This window comes from Phalacrocorax carbo, chromosome 28 (assembly GCF_963921805.1).
Source record: "Phalacrocorax carbo chromosome 28, bPhaCar2.1, whole genome shotgun sequence".
NCBI lineage: Eukaryota > Metazoa > Chordata > Aves > Suliformes > Phalacrocoracidae > Phalacrocorax > Phalacrocorax carbo.
In genome coordinates this window covers 3,639,149-3,663,329 of record NC_087540.1, presented here as the reverse complement: position 1 = coordinate 3,663,329, position 24,181 = coordinate 3,639,149, and the positions used below count along the sequence as shown (strand labels likewise).

At 69.9% G+C, this 24,181-nt stretch overlaps 3 protein-coding genes across 4 annotated transcripts; all 3 read right to left on the bottom strand.

Annotated features, from left to right (window-relative positions):
* Positions 1–754: 754 nt before the first annotated feature.
* PEA15 (proliferation and apoptosis adaptor protein 15) lies at positions 755–5,301 on the bottom strand. Its single transcript, XM_064475078.1, has 4 exons — positions 5,216–5,301; positions 1,989–2,162; positions 1,101–1,256; positions 755–951 (listed from the first exon to the last, which is right to left on the bottom strand). The coding sequence occupies exons 2-4, from the start codon at positions 2,158–2,160 to the stop codon at positions 887–889; spliced, it is 393 nt and encodes a 130-aa protein (XP_064331148.1). The 5' UTR covers positions 2,161–2,162; positions 5,216–5,301; the 3' UTR covers positions 755–886.
* Positions 5,302–5,902: 601 nt separating this feature from the next.
* CASQ1 (calsequestrin 1) lies at positions 5,903–11,850 on the bottom strand. The gene is made up of 11 exons (XM_064474747.1): positions 10,961–11,850; positions 10,438–10,522; positions 9,991–10,091; positions 9,659–9,770; positions 9,212–9,285; positions 9,001–9,131; positions 7,099–7,144; positions 6,922–6,976; positions 6,729–6,829; positions 6,557–6,631; positions 5,903–6,284 (listed from the first exon to the last, which is right to left on the bottom strand). Exons 1-11 carry the CDS (start codon positions 11,198–11,200, stop codon positions 6,117–6,119), a joined length of 1,188 nt encoding a protein of 395 aa, XP_064330817.1. The 5' UTR covers positions 11,201–11,850; the 3' UTR covers positions 5,903–6,116.
* A 1,402-nt stretch (positions 11,851–13,252) lies between these two features.
* On the bottom strand, positions 13,253–23,818 carry LOC135318115 (sodium/potassium-transporting ATPase subunit alpha-2). Of its 2 annotated transcripts, XM_064474963.1 has the most exons (24): positions 23,723–23,771; positions 21,557–21,645; positions 21,361–21,465; positions 21,218–21,277; positions 20,484–20,687; positions 19,968–20,081; positions 19,744–19,878; positions 19,496–19,613; positions 19,147–19,415; positions 18,732–18,930; positions 18,391–18,500; positions 18,141–18,275; positions 17,867–18,056; positions 17,179–17,354; positions 16,948–17,084; positions 16,720–16,870; positions 16,393–16,561; positions 16,152–16,306; positions 15,939–16,062; positions 15,210–15,355; positions 14,403–14,533; positions 14,215–14,316; positions 14,041–14,132; positions 13,253–13,497 (listed from the first exon to the last, which is right to left on the bottom strand). In XM_064474963.1, exons 2-24 carry the CDS (start codon positions 21,608–21,610, stop codon positions 13,469–13,471), a joined length of 3,105 nt encoding a protein of 1,034 aa, XP_064331033.1. In that variant the 5' UTR covers positions 21,611–21,645; positions 23,723–23,771; the 3' UTR covers positions 13,253–13,468. The 2 variants fall into 2 exon arrangements, with proteins under 2 accessions (XP_064331033.1, XP_064331034.1); XM_064474964.1 differs by lacking the exon at positions 21,557–21,645 and having other exon boundaries at positions 23,723–23,818.
* Between the last annotated feature and the right edge of the window lie 363 nt (positions 23,819–24,181).

Below are 24,181 nucleotides of genomic sequence, written 5' to 3'. Positions count from 1 at the left end.
CTGGTGTTCCCTCCCTCCCAGTATGGCACTGGGGGAGGCTGGAAGGACACCCTTCCCCCACTGCCCAAAATCAGCCTCACTGGTTTGGGGGCGCCGCCAGTTCTGCCCCTGCCCCAGACAAAGTGGGGGTCTGGGGGGGGGTCCTTCCAACTGACATTTCTGCAATGCCCTGGGGGGTCTGGGGTCCGCCCCCCACCTCCCTTGAACATCACCACCCTGCACAGGGGCTCCCACTGCCTCCCCTCCCCACCATGTCACCTCCTCATCCCCCCACGCACCGCAGCCCCCGGGGGGGACACACTGCAGATGTGCCCCCACCCTCCCCGCGGGGCTGAGGCCTGACAAAGTCATGCCATCCTCCAGCCTGCCTGGGGGGGTCAGCAAAGACACCCCCCCCAGCTCAGCCCTGCTGCTCGCCTCCCTCCCAACCTGCCCTGTCCTTCGTCCCTGCGCCTCCCCGCGACGCTCACTTGGGTCCCTGGCCCCAGCACTGTGTCCCCCCCCCAGCACTGGGGTGGGGGGTGGTCCCGGTGCCTGTCACCCCCCCCAGCCACAACTTGGACTGGGGAGGGGGGGTCCCTGTTCCTCTTGTCCCCCTGCTCCAGTGAGGGCTTGGGGGGGGTCCCTGGGAATAGCAAAGCGCCCCCCCCAGCCACACGCACACCCACACGTGCACACCCACGCACACGCACACGCAGAGCCGCCCAGCCCCCGGCCCCGGCGTGGGGGGGAGCGTTAAGACTTTGTTAGTGACCGTGCTGGCCCCCCCTCCCCGCCTTCCCGCGCCCCGGGGCCGGAGAGGTGGCAGGGGGACACGGGGTGGGGGAGCCACAGCCTTCCTCCTCCTCCTCCTCCTCCTCCTCCTCCTCCTCCTCCTCGCCTCCCCTCAGGCTTTCTTGGGCGGGGGGGCCAGTTTGATGATCTCCTCTTCCGAGGGCTGCCGGATGATGTCTGCCGAGACATGGGGAGGGGGGGTCAGCGGGGGCCTCTCCCTCTGTGTGTCCCCCTCATCCAAGCAATCCTGCCCCTGCCCTGGGGGTCCCTGTCCCTGCCCTGGGGCCGGGGGGGGTCCCTGTCCCGGCGCGGGGGCGGGGGCTCACCCTTGTACTTCTTGGCGCTGGGGATGCGGGTGAGCTTGGTGTCCACCTCGTCCTCCTCGGAGATCTTGAGGACCTGGGTGCGGTACTGCACCACCATGGTCAGCAGGTCGGGGCGGCGCGAGATCTCGAAGATGTGCTCGATGTACGACAGGTTGTCTGCGGGGACGGGGACGGGGACGGGGACGGGGACGCGTGCTGGGCCTCCGCGCTGCAGTGCGAGGGGTGCCCAGGGCCGGGGGTGGGGACGGGTACCTCAGCAGGGGACGGGGGACGAGGAGCAGGCAGGGATGGGGACCAGGGCAGGGGACAATGTGACCTCTGGGGACGGGGACTGGGCTGGGGACTGGAAGAGGGGACAAAGGGCAGCAACAAGGGCTGGGATGGGGACCGGAGCACATGGCGGGGTCCAGGTGGGCAGCGAGGCAGGGGACAGGGACCGGGAGCGGGGCTGGCCGGAGGTGACAGAGACGAGGAGCAGGGACAGAGACTGGAACTGGGCAAGGGGACAGGGTCAGGGATGGGGGAAGGGGCCAGGGTGGGGACCACAGGGGACAGGGACAGTCAGAGGGATGGGCACCAGGACAGGGCTGAGGGGAGGGGCAGGGCCAGGGCTGGGGGTCACGAACTGGAATGGGGACCAGGAGAGGGGACAGGGACTGGGGACAGGGATGGGACGAGGGGAGAGCTGATGGTGACAGGTATCAGGAGAGGCAGCAGGGATGGAGACCAGGACAGAGACCGGGGACCACGAATGGAGACAGGGGACGGGGCTGGGGACCAGACTGGGGATAGACTGGGAGCAGGACAGCGGCCAGGGCTGGGGCCAAGGGGAGGGACAGGGCTGGGGACAGTGGAGGGGAACCAGGGCCACCCCCGGCGGGGTCTCACCTCTGTCCAGCTTGCTGTGCTTCTCCAGGAAGGCGAACCAGTGGTGGCTGGTGGCAATGGCCTCGCTCTCCTCGCTGGGGATGTCCTCCTTGCAGGCCGACTTCAGCTGCTCCAGGTCCTCGGCCGTGATGTTCTGGGCCAGCTCCTCCAGCAGGCTGCGGTACTCGGCCATGGCTGCCACCACCAGCGTCATGAGCTGCCCAGCCTCAGCCGCTGCCCCCACCCCGGCCCCGGCACCCCCCCACGCCGCGGCGCCAGCCGGGCTCCGCTGGCCCATGACTCATGTGATGCTCACGGGATGTGACAGGGACGGGGGGGACGGCGGGACCCGCTGGGCGCTGGCGGCGGCTGCTCTGCTGCGTGTGCCCACACCCCCCCAACACCCCCCAGCATGGGGGGGAGCCTCGCACACACACCCTGGCCTTGCACAGCCCCCCCCCCCAGTTGCATGGTGCTGCTTGCACACACAGCCTGGCTTTGCAGTGACACACACACACCCCCCCACACCCCCACCTTGCACCCATGCCCTGGCTCTGCAGTGACACCCCCCACCCTTTGCACGCGCACCCTGCTCATGCACAGACACACCCCCATCACCATGGTCTCACAGCCCCCCCAGCACACCACAGCCCCCCGCCCCGACACAGCCCCCCCGCTTGCACACTCTCACCCCTCCCCGCCCCCCACATCCCCCCTGCAGTGTCTCTGGGCACCCGGGGATGGGGGACACTGGGTGGGGGGAGCCGAGGTACCCCCAATGCCAGGCCCAGGTGTGGAGGGGGGCGGGACTGGGGGGGGTCACACCCTGTCCCCCATCTCCTGTTGCGACTCGGTCGCCATGGCAACTGCTGCCCCCCCCCGGGATGTGGTTGCCATGGCGATCGCCAGCACCCCGGCCGCCCTTTGGGGTTTCTCCTGTGTCCCTCCCCCGTGGCGGCCCCCGTGGGTGCTGGGGGCGGGGCGGGAACGGGACCCGGACACCCCACGCGGGCAACACAGACACGGGAGGTGGGACATGGAGACGTGGGGGGGGGCACACAGGACACAGACACCGAGCCGCCGCTACCCACCGCGCTGCTCACCCCCGGCACGTGCACGCATGCGCGCCCCCCCCCCCCGCACCCACCCACACCCCCCCCGCACACGCGTGCCCACACCCGTAAACACCCCCCCCACGCAGCCACCTGCACCAGACACCCACCCACACCCGCACGCACACGTGCGCACCCACAGCCACCCTCGCACGTCCACACGCACACACACACACACACGCACACGCTCCCGCGTGGTGCCCCCCCCGTGCGCACACGCGTGTCCCAGCCGTGTCCGGCCCCTTTAAGGCAGCCGATGACTCAGCCCTTGGCCCGGACGCCTGGGTCCTTCCGGGCGGGGGGGGTTGGGGGATGGGGGCGGGGACCCCCCCCACTCCCCGGGGCCGCCAGCCCGTTCCCAGGCCCGGCGGGTCCGGCCCGGACGCCGGGGTCCCCCCGCGCCCCCCGCCGTGGCCCCGTGGGGGGGGAGAGAGGGGGGACGATGCCCAGGACCCCTCCCCACGGCGGGACGCCCCCATTCACCGTCCCAATGCAAAGCAGTTAATGAATATGCATGAGGGGCGTGGTCCCACGGGGACCCATTCACAAGGGCGGGCGGGGGGCTGCGGGGGGGCACGTAATCCCGCCGCGGGGGGGGGCGGATGGACACGGGGGGGAGCAGGACACGGGGGGGCCCGGTTCCTTCCCGCCTTTGTCTCCCCCGCTCCGGCTGGGGGGAGGAGGGCTGCTCCAAACACTGACACCCCCCGCCCCCCCGCGTGATTTTGGGGTGGTTAGCGATAGTGGGACGGGGAGGATGGGCCCCCCCCGGCCCCCCCCCCCCCCGCGGCCCGTGGGACAAGGGGCCTTTGTGCCGCAGGGAGCAGCGGCTGGGGCCGCTCCCACCCCACGCCCCCACGGACACGGCCCTGGCCCCACGGACACAGCGCGGCCCCATAGACACCACCCTGAGGGCATCCTCTGCTGCGTGGGCAGCACCGGGCCCCACGGGCATCGTCCTGCCCCACGGGCACCGCCCCGAGTCACGGGCATCGTGCGTCGGCACCGTTACCGGCCTGCCCCGGGGGGTCCCACCCGTGTCCCGGGGGTCCCGCCCTGCCCACGGCCCGAGCAGCATCCCCCGGGCCGCACATTTCACATCTGGGGCACATTTGGGTCCGCCCCATGCCGTGCCTCAGTTTCCCCACTTGTGGCCTCGCGGAAGCTCCGTGGGCCGGAGCACGGCGGGGGCGATGACTCGTGCCCCCCCCCCCCCCCCAGCCCGGGGCCTCGGGGCGGAAGAGGTGGCTCCGCCGCCGCCACGGCCCAGTTTGGCCCCAGTTGGGCCCAGACGGGCCCAGCCCGGCCCAGGGGCACGTGACCTCCTCACGCGCCCCTTTCCACTCGTGTTCCTCAGGAGTCCGGCCACGCGCACCAACACACCCCCCCCTCCCCGCCCGGCACCCACCCGCGGGGGGGTACGCCCTGCCCGGGGTAATGGGTGGCATCGCGGTGCTCCGCTGGTACGGGGCGGCACTGGGAGGACTGGGTGGCACCGTGGGGACGGACGCGGGTGGGGGGGGCCCCCGTGCCCCACGGGGACCGGGGGGCGTCCACGGAGGACGGTGAACACGCCGGGTCTCGGGTGGGGATGAGGGACCCGGCAGCACGGTGGGGAGCGGGTGAGGACGGGTACCGGGACCGGGTGGCGATGAGGGACCCCGTGTCCTGCGTGGGCCGGGTGGGGACCGGCACCGGGTGGCACCGCCTGGACCGACGGGCCCGGTCCCCCCCCCTCCCCGCCGCCGGCGGGTCACAGGTTCGGGCCCCCCACGGGAGGGAAAGGGGAAGTGAAAGGGGCGGGCGGGACCCGCGAGGGGGGGGGGACCGGCGGGAGGAGGGGTCCTGGCACCGCCGGTAACACCGGGGCCGTTAACCCCTTCCTGGCCACGGCCGGGGCGGGGCATCACGGGTGGGGGCATTGCCGTTTGCCGCGGGAGGGGGTGCCTAGTAGCGGGTGTTTACTACCGCGGCTCCCTGCCCGGCTGAGGGGACCGGGATCGGGACCGGGATCGGGACCGGGGCCGGATGGAGGCGGCCGCCTCCATCCGGCCCCGGTCCCGATCCCGGTCCCGATCCCGGTCCTGGTCCCGGTGGTCGGCCGGAGCCTCCGGTCCCGCGCAGCCCCGCACTTACCGGCCGGCTGGGGCGGTGCCGGTGGCGGTGGCGGTGCCGGTGCGGCCGCTCGGTGTCTCGGTGCTGCCGCTCTGAGCAGCGGGGCGGGGCGGGGCGGGGGGCGGGGCTTAACGGGGCGGGGTGGGCGGGGCTTAACGGGGCGGGGCGGGAGGCCGGAGGACCCGCCCCGTCCCGGGGGGACCGTGGGGCGGGTGGGGGTTGGCTTGAACACCCGTGGGGGGCACCCACGCACCACCCCGTGGGGCGGGGCCCCTGGGGTCTCCCCTGTCCTTTAGGGGTCACCCCAGTCCCAGTCCCTCCCAGGGGCGCCTGGCTGTCACCCAAGGAAAGGGTCACAGCGGGGGACACCCACAAGTGTCTAAGTCCCCCATGGGTGTCACTGTCCCCCCCTCGGAAGCCCCAAGGAAAGTCCCCCTGGGGTGGGGTTGCACAGGGGATCTCACTGGGGGATCTCATACGGGGGGGATCTCCCTTGGGGATCCAGCACGGGGGATCTCCCCAGGGCAGCGTGCACAGGGATCTCACAGCAGGGGTCTGGGTCCCGGGGGATCTCCCGGGGGGGCTTGCACAGGGACGGGGATCGCATGGGGATGGGTCTCGAGCAGGGGGGATCTTGCACGTGGATTTCCGGGGGTGGATTTGCACCAGGAGATCCCCTGGGAGCTGCCGCCAGGATCTCACGTTTGGGGGTGGTTCCAGAGGGGGCTTTTAGGGGCTGCTTTCAGGGGGTGCTGCACAGGATCCTGCACGGGGGGGGGGTGATAAGGCGGGGGGGGCTCGCACGGGGATCCTGCACGTGCTTGGGCACCGCCACCCCCCGGCCACCCCTGGTGACACAGCCTTGTTCTTTGGGGACTTTAATGTCTCGCGCAGGGCTGGGAGCGGAGGCCCAGCACAAGGCCTAGTCGTCATCGTCGTCGTCGTCGTCGTCGTCGTCATCGTCGTCGTCGTCGTCATCGTCGTCCTCGGTGTTGATCTCTCCCTCCAGCACGTCCTCGATCCACTCCTCCAGCTCCGCTGGGCCGGGCAGGTCGTCCTCATCCGCCATCTCCAGCCACACGCTGTCGGCCTGGGGACGCCGGCAGGGGCACGTGGGGAGCACAGGGGATGGGGCAGGGGGCACCCGCCGCGGGGTGGGGGGGCAGAGGACACCCGGAGGGGGGCGTGGGACCCCCAGGGGGACTGGGCAGGCTGGGACCCTGGTTCCCAGGGGCTGCCTTTGAGGCCCACCAGTGTGATGAGCCTGTCAGGACTCAGCCCCTGGGGCTGGCTGATGGGGAGGGGGTGTCCATGTGAGGGGTCCCGGTGGGGGGGGGTCCCGGGGAGGGGACACACACTCACGTCAGTGACGTTGACCACCCCTATCTGGGGCCGGGACAAGTCAATGTTGAAGGTTTTCTCCCAGTAGGGGATGAGCTGGGGGGGCACACACCTGTCAGCACCCCCCAGCTCACCCCACGGTGCTGGGGGGGTTCGTGACAGGGTGTTCCCTGCCCCCGGGGGGGTCCAGTACCAGTGGGAAATCCTCGGGGTCAATCCAGAGGATGCTGAGGTCGGGGTTGTCCGTGTTGTCCCGGGCCACGTCCTTCAGGATCTCCAGGAACTCGAACCCATCTTGGGGGGGTGTGGATGCGGGTGAGGGGCGCGGGGACCCCATCCCCAGACCCCCTGCCACCCACTCCAGCTCCCCTGGCCCCTTCCCTCACCCGGATCATCCTCCTCTGCGAAGGCTACGATGTGGATCCCGTCCATGTCATCCTCCTTGGGGGGGGCACGGGCCGGTGAGACGAGCGGGGGGAGCACCCCGGGGGGAGGGGGCTCCCGGGGGGCGGGGTCAAGGCGATGGGGGCAGGACCCCTCCTCTCCGACCGCGCCCCACTCACCCAGGTCTCATACATGCTCTCAGGTTTGAGTTTCCTCAGAGTAGCTCTGTAAGGTGGGGGGGGTGTGAGGGGCACCCCCAAACCCGCCCCCCCCCAGAAGCCGCTGTCCCCCCACCCGGGACCGTGCTGTGTAGCTGGTGGGGGGGTGCAGCGGCTGGGGTGGGGGCAGGGCGCCCGGGCTGGCTCTGGGTGGGTGGGGGATCACAGGGCCGGGGTTGAGCCCCCCCCCTCCCCGGCACCACTGGCACCTCCGGGGGGCCTTGGGGGGCGTCTCTCCATCTCCCGCGGGATTGAGGCCGCGGCGGGGGGGCGGGTTGATCCGGGGGGGGGGGGGGGCGGATTAAAGCTGCGGGAACATCCCGGCAGCACCCAGGCCTTAACCCTGCCCTGGCCACCCCGGTGGGAACCCTGGCCCCGGCCCCGGGTGGGGCTCGGCTGCCACGGCCCACCCCCGCACCCCCCCACCCCGGGAGGCAGGCTTAGCGCCCCCCCGGCCCCGCCTGCTGAGGCGTCGCAAACTCGTGTCACCCCAGGGGCCGCCGAGGGCAAAGCCGTGTTGGGAGGGGTCGGGGGGGGCTGCCAGGGCGGGGGTCGGGGGTCGGGTCTCCCTGCGCACGGGGGGACCCCCTCATCCCCGCCCCCCCACCCCCCCGGCCGGGGGAATCCCCCGGCCCCGAGGCTGTGGCTGCCCTGGCAGTCACCTCCCCGTGGCAACCTGTCCCCATGGCAACGGTCTCCCGTGGCAACCACGTCCCATGGCAACCACCTCCCCATAGCAACCACCTCCCCATGGCAACTACCTCCCCATGGCAACCACCTCCCCATGGCAACCACCTCCCCATGGCAACCACCTCCCCATAGCAACCACCTCCCATGGCAACCACCTCCCATAGCAACCACCTTCCCATAGCAACCACCTCCCCATGGCAACTACCTCCCCATGGCAACCACCTCCCCATAGCAACCACCTCCCCATGGCAACTACCTCCCCATGGCAACCACCTCCCCATAGCAACCACCTCCCCATAGCAACCACCTCCCCATGGCAACCACCTCCCCATGGCAACCACCTCCCCATAGCAACCACCTCCCATGGCAACCACCTTCCCATGGCAACCACCTCCCATGGCAACCACCTTCCCATGGCAACCACCTTCCCATGGCAACCACCTTCCCATAGCAACCACCTCCCCATGGCAACCACCTCCCATGGCAACCACCTCCCATGGCAACCACCTCCCATGGCAACCACCTCCCCATAGCAACCACCTCCCCATAGTAACCACCTCCCCATAGCAACCACCTCCCCATGGCAACCACCTTCCCATAGTAACCACCTCCCCATAGCAACCACCTTCCCATGTCAACCACCTCCCCATAGCAACCACCTCCCCATAGCAACCACCTCCCCATAACAACCACCTCCCCATAGCAACCACCTCCCCATAGCAACCACCTTCCCATGGCAACCACCTCCCCATAGCAACCACCTTCCCATGGCAACCACCTCCCCATAGCAACCACCTCCCCATAGCAACCACCTTCCCATGGCAACCACCTTCCCATAGCAACCACCTCCCCATAGCAACCACCTCCCCATAGCAACCACCTTCCCATGGCAACCACCTCCCCATGGCAACCACCTTCCCATAGCAACCACCTTCCCATGGCAACCACCTTCCCATGGCAACCACCTTCCCATAGCAACCACCTTCCCATGGCAACCACCTCCCATAGCAACCACCTTCCCATGGCAACCACCTTCCCATGGCAACCACCTTCCCATAGCAACCACCTCCCCATAGCAACCACCTCCCTCGGCAGGCAGTGCCCTGTGGCACCCGGGTCCCCCAGCAGCCCACTGGGGGAAACGGAGGCAGGGCTGGGGTCAGCCGGACCCACCGCTTGTGCTCCTCCACGAAGGCCACAATCTCCTCCTTGCTGTTGGGCCGGTCGGGGATGGTCACTGGCTCCTCCATGAAGGGCTCATAGAAGTCAATCTCGTTCAGCTTTAGGGTGAGCTTCTTGGCTGCCTGGGGTAGGGTTGGGGTCCCTGAGCCACCCATGGGTGCTGGCAGGGGGTGATTCTGCCCTGCCAGGACCCTCGCCCTACCTTGCTGTCAAAGGTGGCAAAGAAGGGGATGTAGGGGTGAAACTCCTCCGCTGCCTCCTCAAAGGCCTTGAAGTCTGGGGGAGCAGGGATGGGTCCTGGTGCTGGCACAGGGTACGACACCGGCTACCAGCCCCGCGGCCCCGCATCGGCACTGGGTGCCAGCACTGGCTTTCGGCAGTGGCACCCCCAACCCTGGCGGCTCTGGCTCCCAAAGGCCTCTCCCAGCCCCACGGTCCCAAACATGCGCAGGGATGGCCGGGTGATTCCCTGGTGCCTTTGTGGACGGGTGGATGGAGGAACAGACGGAGGAAGGATGGAGGGTTGGAGGGAGGATGGATAAGCAAGTGGAAGGGTGGCAGGATGGATTGAGGGCTGTGGCTGGGGTGCTGGGGGGAGACGGGGGGGGACACATGAGGGACACAGGGGGACTGCCCCAGCCCCACATACGCTCTGAATCCTCGTTCTTGAAGTAACCGATGAGTTTGGGATCATCCTCGATGTTCTCAAAGGCCTGGAGCTCGTGGTCGCCCTCAATAAACTCCACTGGGTCCTCCAGCACCTGCGGGGGTATGGGGGCAGCACCGGGGCCCACAGGGCCCCCCCCAGGTCAGGGAGAGCTCAGGTGGGGGGATCAGGATGCCTGGGTCCTCCCCACCCACGCAAAGAGAGGGTTGGGGGCCTTGATTTCTGGGTTCCCTCCTGAGATACTGTGGGGGGGACAGTGGTTGTGGGGAGTCCCAGATGCCTAGGTCCCCCGGAGGAGGGGGAGGGGTTCTCACATCCAGCAGGAATTCCACCAGCGTGTCTGCCGCCAGCTCCCCATCATACTCGATCACCTCGTCCTCCTTGAACACGTAGATGCTGCCCTCCTCTGTCAGGCCTGGGGGGGCAGGGGGACTCAGTGGGGGACCTGGCAGGTCCCTGTGCCAGGTTTGGGGGTCCTGGGGGGTGTGTGTGCCCCTGTGCCTGGCTGGGAGGGGCTGAGGTGTTCTGTGCCTAGTTTTTGGGTCTGGGGGGGGTGTCCTTGTGCCTGTCTGGGGACCCAGGGGAGTCCCTGTGCCGGGGTGGGGGGACCCATGGGGATCCCTGCCTTAGGCTGAGGGATACAGAAGTCCCTGGGCCGGACTGGGGGGATGCGGGGGGGGGTCGCCGTGCCAGGTAGGGTGATCTAGGGGGTTCGCTGTGCCTGAGGGGTCCCAGCAGGGGAGGGGGCTATGGAGGCTTACCCAGCTTTTTGGCAACCGCCGCGTCCTTCCCGGAGTCGACGAGGCCGAAGCCCACTCCCTTGTCCTCCAGCACCTGGGCTGCCAGCTGGGGGGACACCGCGCTGGGGGTACCTGCCACCAGCCCTGTCCCCCCCACCCCAGCCAAGGGTCCCCAGGGTCTCCAGCCCAGCTGCGCCCACCTCCCCCCCATTCCTCCATCCATCCATCCATGCATCCATGCCTCTCCACCCGTGCCGGGGGGGTCCCAGCAGGTGCTGGCTCACGGGGACAGGCCCCCGCCGGCTCCCGGTGTCCCCACGGCTGGTTATGCTGGCAGCATACCTGGTCGCCACCAGCGTCCCCAGTGCCATGTGGGTGCTGGTGCCTGTCCCACCAGGGTCCCCAGTCCCCACTAGTGTCCCCAGTGCCCCACAGGTGCTGGTGCCCCAGTGCTGCTGCCTGTCCTACCATCCTCCCCCAGTCCGTGTGTTGTCCCCAGTGCCATGCGGGGTCCCCCTGGGGTATGTGGCCCCCCCGTGCCCACCTCCAGGACCAGCTCCTCCATCTCGCGGTGCCGCTGGGCCGCCCGGTCGCCCTGCCCGGGGCGGTGGTGGAGCAGGGCCAGCACCGGGAACCGCTTCAGCATCGTCTTGTAGTTCTTCAGGGTGACGGGCAGCACCCGGTCCAGCCCGTCGTAGGTGGGGAAGTCCAGGCCCCCCCCGGCCCCCGCTGGGCCCCCAGCCCCCAGCACCAGCAGGGCCAGCAGCCACCCCCAGACCCCCATCGCCTGCGGGCAGACCCACAGACAGGGACAGACACACGGATGGGGATGGACGGACAAGTGGATGGAACTCACAGACAGACAGGCAGATATGGACCTGCAGAGGACAGACGGGGATGGGACTCACAGATGAGCAGGGATGGACAAACAGCCAGGGAACGGACAGACAGCCCTGGGGACAGGCAGGCAGCCCCTGGGCTGGACAACAGCTGGATGGGGACGGACAGACACAGCCTCGGGAACAGACAGACAATGCCTTCGTGTCCAGGGACAGACAGACACAGCCCAGCTGGCACCAGCACAGGGGATGGACACGCAGCCCCTGCCTGGCCCCCGTGGGGGGTGACAGACAGATGCGGCCCCCGGGGGGGGGGACACGACACATGGACAGACACGGCCCCTTCCGGTCCTGCCAGGAGGGGACAGACGGACACAGCCTGGGGGACACACACAGAGACACGCGGGCTTTTCCCAGCCCCAAAGTGGCCAAAGGCACAAAGGGGGGGACAGTGGCACCCTGACCCCCCTGCAGCCTGTCCCCCCCACGCACACAGGGTGCCGGGGTGCAGGATCCCGCCGGGGGGGCTCAGCCCCGTCCCGTCCCGCCTCACCGGCCCCGCTCCAGCTCCATATTAAGCAAGGAAAGAGGAGCCAGCAGGAGGGAGCCGGGGGGGCCGGAGGGGCTAAAAATAAGGAGCTGAGCATGGGGTCACCAGCGCTGGGCCCAGGGACACCGCGGGGACAGGGGGCCCCAGGTGGCTGATCCCCACCCCAGCCGTGGGACCCCCCCCAGAGCCCCTAGCTGGGGGCTGGGACGTGCCAGAGCTGGCCCTGAGGGCACCACGACAGGGGCCTGGGTACCCCCATCCCACCCCCACCAGTGCTGGGACCCCCACGGCAGGAGCGAGGGGACCCAGCCCTGCCTGGGGCCGGTGGGGACCCCCAAGCCCTGCGGCCACCAGCTGCCGGGCTCCGTCAGGGAGGGGGACGCGGTATTTTGTCACCTCCATCCCCCTCGGATCGGGTGACCACCCACTCTGCTGACCACTGAGAAGTGGATCCCCCCGGGTGCGGGGGGGGGGGGGGGGCCTGACCCCCCATGGCCACCCCCAGGGATGGGGGGGTGGGGCTTCTCCCCCCCAAGCCGAGAAGCAATGGGGGCCAGGCACCCCGTGCTGGGGGAGGTAGGTGCCCAGGACCCCCACCAATGGGTTGGAGGTCTCCAGGGCACCCATACTAAGGGAGGTGGGGTGCCCGGGACCCCAGCCCGAGTGCTGTGGGTGCCCAGAACCCTCACACACGGGTGTTAGTGGGCGCAGGGTGTCCCCGAGCCCACCCCCACCCCACTCCGCGCCCCTTCCCCTAGCTCTGTTTTTGGGTGACCCTGACTCGGAGCCTCCTTATTTGTAACCCCGGGTGACACCGAAACCCGGAGGCGAAACCCGAGTGGGGCCGGACCCTGCCCGCCCCTCCTCCGCTGCTGACTCAGCAGGGCCAGGGCACCCCACCCCCCACCCCCCCGCGGGACGGGGACCCAGGTGTCCGAGTGGGGAGGGGGGAACGTGCTGGGGCCTTGCACCGCATGGGGGGCACGGAGGGGGCTGGGGGGGGGGGGAAGTGCACCCCTCCAGCCCCCCATGCTTGTGCACAAATGCCCTCACATGTGTTGCACACGCGTTGCACACTAACACGTGTGCCCTGAGAGGCCCCGGCAGGCCACCCTGTGCTGGGGGTCGGGTGTCCCCAGGGGGCGGGGGCGGGGGGGGGGGGGGCAGTGCGTTATTGGACCCCCTTGTGGTGAGGGGGTGAGAAATGACGGAGGAGGGGCACGGAGGGGGGAGCTGACCCCCGGGGCTTGGTTCTGTGGGGGCAACCACCAGGGGGAGAGGTGGGGGGGACATGGGCGGGGGGGAGTTGAGCTAACAAGGGAGGGTGATGGGGACACGGAGGGACGCTCCATCCTGGCCCCTGAGCACCCCCCCACCTCCTTGGTCCCTCTGAACCCCCAGTGCCCCCCGTGTGTGTGTGTGTGTGTCCCCCACAGACGAGGGCACAAAAGCGTTAAACTGTTTTATTGCTCTGAAGGTGTGTGAGGGGGGGTCTGGGCGCCCCATGGGGGGGAGCAAAGGCTGCCCCTCCCTGCCGCTGTCCTGCGTCCCCCCACGCCGGGGGGTCCCGACCCCCCCCCGGCCGTGCCCGGCAGCGCCAGCCCCCGGGGTTAGTACGGGGGTGCAGGGAGGGGGGGGCGGGGGGGGGGGTCCGCACAGGCACCTAGTAGTAGGTCTCCTTCTCCACCCAGCCTGCAAGGGGGCAGGTGTCGGTGAGGCGGGGGGCGAGCTGGGGGTGACCCCCACGCCCTGGGTCTGCCCCAGCCCCCCCCGTGTGTCCCCCCACCCCTTGGGTGCCCACAACCCCTCCTGGGTATCCCCTTCTTCCATGGGGGGGTCCCCACTTCCCTGGGTCCCCCCAACTCCCGTGGGTGCCCCCACCCACCTGGGTATCCCCTAACACCCCACTCCAGTGCCCCCCACTCCTTTTAATGCAGGTGCCAGTGCTGAGGGTGGTTTTGGGGGGCAGCCCCTGCTTGGGGGAGGCGGGGGGGGGCAGGGGACCAAGATGGGGGTCTCAAGGGTCTCTGCCAGTCGGGGGGGCGGCAGTGCCTACTTTGGGCAGGGCAGTGGTAACTCTGGGGTGTTCAGAAAGTGGGGATTCAGGGGGCAGAGCCTATCACGGAGGGTTTGTGGGGGCTGTGCCCCAAATGGGGGGAGATCAATGCCCACCCTGGCGGGGACAATACCCATTGGGGGGGGGGGGGGGCGCGTGGCAGGGGGGTCCTCACTCACCGCCTGGGTAGCGGCGCAGGATGAGCTTGCGCACCTCGTCGTAGGCGAAGATGAGGAGGCTGTAGGGGAAGGCGCAGAACCACCAGGTGACCCTGGAGGGGGGCAGCGTTAGTGGGGGGGGCGCCCATGGGGGGGGGAGGCAAGGCCAGGGTGCGCCCCCCCCCCCCAACTCACTTGAGGGGGTACATGCGCAAGGCCACCCCCATGCCGGGGCAGTAGGAGAGGAACGCCGCCAGCGCCGTCTCCTCCAGCAGCCCGAAGATCAGGATCTTGTTCCTGGGGGAAAGCGGCGTGGGTGGGAGGCACGGGGTGGGGGGGGAGCACCCATGGGTGCTGGGGGGGGTTGGGGAGGGGGCACCCACTTCATGCCCTGCTGGAAGACGGAGTTACGGCGGGTCTTGCAGATGATGAGGTCGGCCCACTGCACCACCACGATGCTGGCGAAGAAGGCCGTGTGGCAGGTGAACTCCACCACCTTCCGCTGCTCGTAGGTCTGGGGGGGCACGGCCTCAGCGCACGCCCGCGTGCCCCCCTTTGCACGCTCACGTGTGTCCCCCCCCCCACGGAAGGGCACGCACGGGCACCGCCGTGCAGGGGCAGGTGCATAAGTGTGCAAGGGGATGTGCAGCAGGACAAGCGTGGGACGGCGCGTGCAAGTGCACCCACGTGTCAGCGTGCGCGTGCAAGGGCTTTGCACAAGTGCAGACGTGCACATGAGCACCACCATGCAGGAGCACGAGCAAGGGCGCAAGGGCATGTGCAGAAGGGTGAGTCTGGGATGGTGCGTGCAAACACACTCACGTGTGTGCGTGCGTACAAGGGCTTTGCACAAGTGCACGTGTGCGAGGGCACACGTGCCTAAGCATGTCTGAGCACACGGACATCAGCACAGCCGTGCATGGCAGGTGTGTAAATGGGTGTGTGCGGGGACGCACAGGAAGACAGGTCTGCAAGGGCACAGGCAAACACACGGGTGTGTGCACGCAAACACCCTGCACATGCACACTCGTGCAAGGCCTTTGCACAAGCCCAGGAGCGTGTTTGCCCATGCACAGCCACGGGCAGGCAAGGGCACACGTGTGTAAGCACACACGGAGCAGAGCCGTGCCAAGGCGGGCGTGCGAGGGGCGTGCGAGGGGCGTGCGAGGGGCGTGCGAGGGGCCACTCACCCACTCCTGGCCGTAGGAGTCCTCCAGGTCGTTGGTGGAGCGGTCGTCCCAGGCCAGGCGGATGCCCACCAGCGTGCCGGGCAGGAAGCCGTTCTCCGCCAGGATCACGAAGTAGGTGAAGAAACCGCCCAGTGCCTGGATCATCCCTGCGGGAGCGACACCCCCAGATCGGCACCCCCCGATCAGGGATCGGCACCCCAGGATCAGCTCCTTGGGATCAGGGATCGGCACCCCCGGGAGCAGGGATGGGCACCCCTGGATCAGGGATCGGCACCCCCAGCATCAGCACCCACCCCGGAGCAGAGATGGGCACCCCTGGGATCAGCACCCTGGGGACCACCGGGGTATGGGCACAGCCTGGCACAGCCGGGTGCCACTCGCTCTCCTGGGGTCACAGGTGGGTGCTCCACTATCACCAGTGGGTGCCCCAGGGCCACACGGGGCTCTGGGTGCCAGCTGGGGAGATGCCACTTGGTATCACCAGTGGGTCCTGGGGTGCCCTCGATATCTCAGGTGGGCGCTCTGGGGTCCCTAGTGGGTGCCCAGGGGTCACACGGTGCCTGACGCCAGCTGCAGGGGACAGCAGTGGCCATGGTGGCAGCTGGGGGCATGTCCCCTGGTATTGCTGGTGGGTGCCTGGTGTCACCGGTGGGTCCTGGGGTGCCACTGGTACTGATGGCACCCATTGCCCCCGTCACCACCCGGGGGTCCCGCGCCCCAGCCCCTCACCGATCTGCCCGTAGGCCATGCTGATGAGCCGCTCGTTCACCAGCTTGTCAGTCCGGGGGTTCCGCGGCTGCCGCTTCATGATGTCGCTCTCGGCCGCCTCGTAGGCCAGTGAGATGGCGGGGACCTGCGTGGTGGTGGGGGTCCATCACCCCCCGTCACCTCCCGTCCTCCTCCATCGCTCCCCGCCCCCCCCTCGGCCAGCCCCGGCCTCACCATGTCGGTGCCCAGGTCGATGCAGAGGATGGTGACGGTGCCCAGGGGCAGGGGGATGTTGGCGATGATGAAGAGGAGGAAAGGGGTGATCTCGGGGATGTTGCTGGTCAGGGTGTAGGCGATGGACTTCTTCAGGTTGTCGAAGATCAGGCGCCCTGTGCAGGATTGCGGGGCAGCGGGTGACGGGGGATGGCGGGCACCCATCCTGGGGGAGGAGGGTGATGGAGGGGCCAGCACCAACCTTCCTCCACGCCGGTGACGATGGAGGCGAAGTTGTCGTCGAGGAGGATCATGTCGGCCGCCTGCTTGGAGACGTCGGAGCCCGCGATGCCCATGGCGATGCCGATGTCGGCCTTCTTCAGCGCGGGGGAGTCGTTCACCCCGTCCCCCGTCACTGCCACGATGGCGCCCTGGGGACGTGGGGGTCAGGCAGCGTGGGGCACAGGAACGGGGCAGCGTGGGGCACAGAGATGGAGGTGCTGTGGGGCACGGGCATGGGGACGCCACGGGGCACAGGGACGGGGACGAGGTGGGCACGGGGACAGGGCCGTAGGGGACACAGGGGCACCTGCCGCTGGCAGCCCTCCACGATGATGAGCTTCTGCTGGGGGGACGTGCGGGCGAAGACGATCTCGGTGTGGTTCTTGAGGATCTCGTCCAGCTGCTCCGAGGTCATGTCCTTCAGGTCGGAGCCGTGCACCACGCAGGCCTTCGCCTCCCTGACACACCGCAGCCTGAGCCGGGGCCGCTGGACACCCCAGAGACCCCCCGGAGCCCCCCCAGCACTGACACCTACCGGGGGTTGACCTGGCTGACGGGGATGTTGAGGCGGGCGGCGATGTCCTCCACCGTCTCGTTGCCCTCCGAGATGATGCCGACCCCCTTGGCGATGGCCTTGGCCGTGATGGGGTGGTCCCCGGTCACCATGATCACCTTGGGGGACACGGACACACACACAGAGGGGTGACCCCTGCTCAGGGGAGAGCCTGGGGGGCAACGGGGGGTACGCAGCAGGGGGGGGTCTCACCTTGATGCCGGCGCTGCGGCACTTGCCGACAGCATCGGGGACGGCGGCGCGGGGGGGGTCGATCATGGACATCAGCCCCACAAAGCAGAGGTCGCTGGTGGGGAAGTTGACCTCGTCGGCGTCAAACCTGAACCCGCGGGGGAACTTGTCCGGGGGCAGGTAGAGGTGGCAGAAACCTGGCGGGCGCCGGCAGGTGACGGGGTGCGGGCACCCACGGGCACCCCATTCTCTTGCCCAGTTCTCCTCATCCTCACCACAACCCCCCGCTGCCACCTTTGCCCTCACATCCCTTGTGCCCCCCATCCCCTTCGCCAGTGCCCCCCGTGGCCCTACACACACCATGTTCCCATGGCCCACGTGCCCTGTCCCACCACGTCCCCTGTGTCCCTAAGCCTGATCCCCCCCCACTGTGTCCCCATGTCCCTCTGTCCATGCCCCTGCCACGTCCCTACATCCCTGCGTCCTTCACATCCCGCCATCCCCTTGTCCCTTTGCCCCCACATCCTTCGTATCCCCCTGCCACCACGCTCCCCACATCCCCCACGCCCCCACACCCCATCACCTCACCCCGTGCCCCCACATCCTTACACCCCACACCCACCACGTGCTCGTACCCCCACGCTCCCATCCCTGCCCCATCCCCTGTGCCGCTGCACCCCCTGCGCCCCCCCGTGCCCCCCGTCCTCACCCAGGACGCGCTCCCCCAGCCCCCCCAGCTCCAGGTAGGCGTTCTGGAAGGCCTCCCGCATCTCCTGGTCCAGCGGCACCTCCTGGCCCTGCAGCAGGATGCGGGAGCAGCGGTCCAGGATGCGCTCGGGGGCCCCCTTCATCACCAGCAGGTACCCCTGGGGGTCCTCCTCCCGCTCGTGGATGGAGAGCTGCGGGCACAGGGGGCACGCTGGCACCGGGCGGCACCGACCACCCGCCCTGGGGTCAGCGCCGCCACCGCCGGCCCGGCAGACCTGGTACTTGTTGGTGGAGTTGAAGGGGATCTCGGTGACTTTGGGATTCTTGTCCCGCATCTTCTTGACGGAGCCGCAGGAGAGCTGGATGCATTTCAGCAGCGCCGACTCCGAGGCGTCACCCGCCGTGTCCCGCTGGCACGCAGAAGGGTGCCGAGGCTGATGCCGGTGGCACGGGGGGCACTGGGGCCAGCACCGCCCCAGCTCTCAGCAGGGTTTGGGGGGTTCTGGGCGATCAGCATCCGCCTACCTTGGAAATGGAGATGTTTTCCTGGCCCGGCTTGAAGACGGCGCGGTTGCAGAGCCCAGCGATACGTGCCAGTGCTGCCCAGGTGGGCGAGCGCTTGTCGAAGGTGGCACCTGGGGGACCCCCGACCCCATCAGCCATGCTGGGGCTCCCCCATCTTCTCTGGGGACCCCCTCATGCTCCCTGAGGTGCCCCGAGGATCCAGGGAAGGAGGTGCCCAGGGAAGCGAGTGCTGAAGGCAAGGGGGTGCCAGGGGAAGGGGTGCCAGGGCAGTGACATCTGGGTGCAGGGGTGAGAAAGGGGGTGCTCCTGGGGTTGAGGGGGTCAGGGTGCCAATCACCCACCCGACTGGTCCTCGGTGGTGTCGGCCTCGTGGATCTGGTTGTCGAACCACATGTGGGCGACGGTCATGCGGTTCTGGGTGAGGGTCCCCGTCTTGTCGGAGCAGATGGTGGAGGTGGAGCCCAGCGTCTCCACGGCCTCCAGGTTCTTCACCAGGCAGTTCTTGCGCGCCATCCGCTTGGCCGTCAGCGTCAGGCACACCTGGGGGGCACCCTGGGGCTCAGCGGGCACCCACGGGGCTCAGGGGGCACCCACGGGTGTTGGCAAGCACCAGGCACCGGGCATTGCTGGGTGTACCAAGGCCAGCCCAGCAGAACCAGTGCCCAACAACCCTCTCAGCAGAACCAGTGCCCACCACCTCCCTCCCAGTGATAGCAGGACACCATCCCACCCCTCTGCTCCCCCGGTGGCCCTTACGGTGACAGTGGCCAGCAGCCCCTCGGGGACATTGGCCACGATGATGCCGATGAGGAAGATGACGGCCTCCAGCCAGGTGTAACCCAGGATGAGGGAGAGGATGAAGAAGGAGAGGCCGAGGAAGACGGCGACGCCGGTGATGAGGCGGATGAAGTGCTCGATCTCCATGGCGATGGGCGTGCGCCCCACCTCCAGCCCCGAGGCCAGCGAGGCGATGCGCCCCATCACTGTCCGGTCCCCCGTGGAGATGACGATGCCACGGGCAGTGCCTGGCGGGATGGGGAGGGGTGACGCGGCCCCGGGGGGCACCGGGGACACCCCCCATGCCCCTGCATGGGTAGGGACCCACCTTCCACGCAGTTGGTGGAGAAGAAGCAGATGTTGCGGGTCTCCAGTGGGTTCTCGTGGGTGAACTCGGGTGAGCGGGTCTGGGGCTCCGACTCCCCCGTCAGTGACGAGTTGTCCACCTGCCGCCGCGGACACGGGTGGGTGCCGGTGGGCACCGGGCACCGCCGGGCTCAGGCCAGCCCCGCTGTCCCCACGTCACCCATGGTGCCCACCCCATGCCAGCCCCAGTGCCCACCGGTGCCCACTCACCTTGCAGCCATGGGAGGAGATGATGCGCATGTCGGCGGGCACCCGGTCCCCCCCTTTCACCTCCACCAGGTCGCCCACCACCACGTTCTCCGCGTTGATCTGGATCTTCTCACCCTCGCGAATGACCAGCGCTTGCTGCCGGGGTGCAGGGGACCCTAAGGGATGCTCGGGCACCCCCATCCCACCCAGGACCCCCGTGCTGGGTGCCCACTGGGGGGTCCTACCTGGGGCACCATGTTCTTGAAGGAGTCCATGATCTTGGAGCTTTTGGCCTCTTGGTAGTAGGAGAAGCAGCCAGTGACGATGACGACGGCGGCCAGCACCACCCCCAGGTACAGCTGGGACCCAGGTGGCACCTCAGCACCCAGCGCTCTGGGGTGCAGGGTGGGACCCCCTGGGTGCCCCCCAGCACAGGGTGTTGGGGAGGCGACCCCATTGCCAGCCTGGCCCATTTGTCCCCACCTCCAGACCCCCCCCAAGAGCTGGCACGTGGTGGCGGGGGACACATGCCCATGCCCCCTGCAATGCCCGTGCCCCCTCCAAAGCTCATGCACCCCAGGGTGCCCCCACGATGCCCATGCCCCGTGATGCTTGTGCCCTCCCAAGGGTGCCCGTGCCCCTGCAGTGCTCGCGCCCCCCATGATGCCTGTGTCCCCTGCAGCACTTGTGCACCCCACAGCGCCCATGTACCCCTGATGCCCGTGTCCCCCCCCAGTGCCTGTGCCCCCGGGTGTCCTCACGTTGTCGTTGGAGGGCTCATCCTCCATGGCAGCCTGGATGCCATAGGCCAGGAAGCAGAGGATGGCCCCGATCCAGAGGAGGATGGAGAAGCCCCCGAAGAGCTGCCGGCAGAACTTGACCCACTCGGGGGTGGTGGGGGGCGGCGTCAGGGCGTTGGGGCCATCCTGCACCAGGATCTCGGCCGCCCGCGCGTTGGTCAGGCCCTGCAGGGTGGGCACACGCTGCCACCTGGGGCCGGCGGGGTCTGGGGGGGCGGGCAGGGATGGGGGTCCCAGCCAGGGGATACCCTGTGGGTCTGGGAGGGCAGGGTGCCATGGCCAGGGCACCCTGGGGACATGTGGGGTACAGGGGGCACTGCCAGGGGCACCCATGGGGACAGGAGGGCCCCAGGATGCTGGGAGGGGACGGGGGCACAGCTGGGTGTCACCCATGGGGACAGGAGGGTCCCAGGATGCTGGGAGGGGACGGGGGCACAGCTGGGTGTCACCCATGGGGACAGGAGGGCCCCGGGATGCTGGGAGGGGACGGGGGCACAGCTGGGTGTCACCCATGGGGACAGGAGGGTCCCAGGATGCTGGGAGGGGACGGGGGCACAGCTGGGTGTCACCCATGGGGACAGGAGGGCCCCGGGATGCTGGGAGGGGACGGGGGCACAGCTGGGTGTCACCCATGGGGACAGGAGGGCCCCGGGATGCTGGGAGGGCCTCGAGGGTGGGACGTGGGGACATCTCACCCGAGACAGGTCCACCTGGTACTTCCTGCCCAGCTCATCCAGGGACAGCTTGTGGTCGTCCTGCCGGGCACACGTCACCCGCGTCACCCCAGGCAGGGTGGCACAGTCAGCCGTCCCTGGTGTCCCCCCAGCCCCCTCCTCACCAAGTTGACCTCCTTCTTCAGCTCATCCAGCTCCTTCTCCTTCTGCTTCCTCTTGCCGCCCCCGTTCTCGGAGGTGGTGGCAGCGGGCGAGTACTCCCGGCCGGCCTGTGGGCGCGGGACCCCGTGGGCACACTGGCACCGCCGGCGCAGCTGGCACCGCCGGCGGCACGGCCCTCGCCGTGGGCACGGGCATTACCATGGGCATGGATGTCACCGCCAGCATGGGGGTCACCGTGGCCACAGGCATCATCGAGGGTACGGGGCGTCACCATGGGCACGGGGGGACTGCAGGCACCGGTGGCAGCGTGGGCATGGGGGGCACCCCAGGCGGCGGGGGGGGGGGGCGTCCCAAGTTGGGGGGTCCCCGTGGGTTGCGTGGCAGCAAGGGTGGGGGTGGCATTGCGGCCATGGGGGTGGCACTGTGGTCATGGGGGTGGCACTGTGGCCGTGCGGGGTCCCCAGGGCCATGGAGGGGGTCACTGTGGCCGAGTGAGGGGGTCCCTGGGTCCATGGGGAGGGTCACTGTGGCCATGGGGGAGTCCCCAGGGACATAGGGGTGTCACTTTGGGAGTGGGCGTGTCCCTGGGGCCATATGGAGGGTTACTGTGGCTTTGGGGGGGGTCACCAGGGCCATGGGGGGGTGTCACAGTGGCTGTGGGAGGTCCCCAGGACCATGAGGGGGGTCATGGGGTAGCACTCTGGCCATGGGGGTGTCACTGTCCCTGGGGCCATAGTGGTGTCACTCTGGTCATGGGGGTATCTCCAGGGCCATGGGGGGTGTCACTGTGGGTGAGGGGGGGGGTCCCCACAAGCGGGGAGAGGAACACGCCACCAACACCAAGGGTGTCACGGAGAGGCGGGGGTGCCGCTGCAGGCAGGGGACAGGCAGCCCTGCCTGCTTGCCTTGTAGGGGGGTGACACGGCCCCCCCAGGCCCCCCCGCTCCGGCGGCAGGGGGTCCCCAGGGCTGGCAGGGCCCAGTGGCACGTCCGCGGCGGCTGAGCCGGAGGTTGGCAGGAGCCGGCAGGGGCCGGGGGGGCGGCGGGTGCCCCAGCGTGGGGCCGGGGGGGGGCCAGGGGGGCTGATGTGGTCATGGAAAACGGCCCCGGTGCCAAGAACAACGGCCCGGAGCAGAGAGGTCGTGTTACCGCGGGGACGGGGACACGGGGGACACCCACACCCACCCCCCACGGGGCACCCCCACGCGTGGGGGGGGCTCTGCTGCCTGCCCCACCCTCCCCGGACACTGGGGACCCCAGCACCCCACGCGGGGACACTTCGGCTTTGCAAGGGTGTGGGGAGGTCCCACTTGCTGAGGGCACCCCGGGATTTTGGGGGGGTGGCACTGGGTGGGGTGGTGGGTGCCATATATGTGTGTGTCCCCCCACCGGCATATCCCTGGGGGCAGCCTGCCAGGAAGTGACAGGGGGGGACACCCGTGGGGGAGCACCCCCGTCCCACATCCTCAGGGGTCCCCCCACCTTTGGGTGGGTGCCCAGGGGCCAGGGGGTTCCCGGCGTGGGGGGGCCCCGGCGTGGGGAGGGTCCCGGCAGTGCCAGGCGGGACGGGGGGGGCCCGGTGCGACAGGGGCTACCGGGCGAGGCGCCAGCCCCGGCTCAGGGCCCCCCCGCGGCCGTTGCCACGGCATCGGGGGACCCTGGCGCTGAGCAACCGGGGCCACGGGCACGGGGCCACGGGCACGGGTGGGGGACGGGCACGGGCGGGGAGGGGACCCCCGCGGGGGCACCCCGGGTCCGTGCCTCAGTTTCCCCACCATGGCGGACCCTTCCCCATCCCCGCATTCCTTCCCCGAAGCAGGGGGGACCCAGGCGCCCGGGCAGCTGCCCACGCGTGTCGGGCGTCACTCGGGACCGGGGAGGGGCGGCAGTGGGACTCCGGGGTGGGGGTGGGGGGCCTGTGGCATCGAACCGGGGGCAGGGCTGGCAGTGGGACCCTGGGGGGGGCGTGGGGGCCGCGGGCTGCAGGACGCCCGTGGGTGGGTGCTGGGAGCAGGGCCCCGAGGGGAGCGCGCCCACGGGTGGCAGCGGGTGGGTGATGTGGGTGCCCCGAGTGGGTGTGTGCCGCCTGGCAGCGGGCCGGGTGCCCGCACGGGTGGGTACCCCGGGGTACCCCGGGGATAGGTGTCCCGCCTGGGTGGGTGCCGGCTGGCAGCGAGTGGATGATGTGGGTGCCCCGCGTGGGTGGGTGCCTGCACGGGTGGGTGCCAGGGTCGGGTGCCGGGTGGCAGCAGCGGGGTACCCGCACGGCTGGGCGCTCGGGGGGGGGGGGGGGGGAGAGGTGGGTGCCCCGCGTGGGTGGGTGCCCCGCGTGGGCAGCGGGCGCCCCGGGCCGCCCCTACTCACCCCTCTGCCCATGGCGCTGCCGTCGCTGCTCTCGGCCCGGGGCACTCGGGGGCGGCGGCGGCGGCGGCCGAGAAAAACCCTCCCGGGCCCCGCCCGGCCCGGCCCCCCCCGCCCCCCGCCCGGCCCGGCCCCCCCAGCCCCCCCTCCATCCCCCCCGGCCCGTCCTGGCCGGCCCCGGCCCCCGCCTCTGGTCCCCCCCATTACGGGGTTGGGTCCTCCCGCCCCCGTCCCAGGGCTGGGGGTCTCCGGGGCCCTCCTGGTCCCAGCCCCCCCCACACCCCACCCCCGGACCGTGGGACCCAGGCGTTCGGGACCGTGGGAGGTCTCGGCCGAGCGCTGGGAAAGCAGGTGTCCAGGCCGGGGGGGGCGCCCCCTCCTGACCCCCCCCGCTGACCCCAAGGTAGGGAGTGGCGGGCGGGGGCAGGAGCTGCCCGGACGCCTCGGTCCCTCCCTGCAGCC

Bases quoted from the DNA above. Each gene is read 5' to 3' on its own strand.
- CASQ1 (XM_064474747.1), bottom strand. From the start codon at position 11,200: ATGGGGGTCTGGGGGTGGCTGCTGGCCCTGCTGGTGCTGGGGGCTGGG. The intron at 6,830-6,921 runs GTGAGGGAAGGG...CACCCCCCCAAG, and splicing joins CGCAGAGGAGGATGATCCGG to ATGGGTTCGAGTTCCTGGAG. The intron at 6,632-6,728 runs GTACTGGACCCC...GTGCCCCCCCAG, and splicing joins ACCCCGAGGATTTCCCACTG to CTCATCCCCTACTGGGAGAA.
- LOC135318115 (XM_064474963.1), bottom strand. From the start codon at position 21,610: ATGATGCCTGTGGCCACGGTGACCCCCATGCTGGCGGTGACATCCATG. The intron at 18,276-18,390 runs GTAGGCGGATGC...TCTGCGTGCCAG, and splicing joins AAAACATCTCCATTTCCAAG to CGGGACACGGCGGGTGACGC. The intron at 17,085-17,178 runs GTGAGACCCCCC...GTGTCCCCCAAG, and splicing joins GCCGCAGCGCCGGCATCAAG to GTGATCATGGTGACCGGGGA.
- PEA15 (XM_064475078.1), bottom strand. From the start codon at position 2,160: ATGGCCGAGTACCGCAGCCTGCTGGAGGAGCTGGCCCAGAACATCACG. The intron at 1,257-1,988 runs GTGAGACCCCGC...CCGTCCCCGCAG, and splicing joins GCACAGCAAGCTGGACAGAG to ACAACCTGTCGTACATCGAG. The intron at 952-1,100 runs GTGAGCCCCCGC...ATGTCTCGGCAG, and splicing joins CAGCGCCAAGAAGTACAAGG to ACATCATCCGGCAGCCCTCG.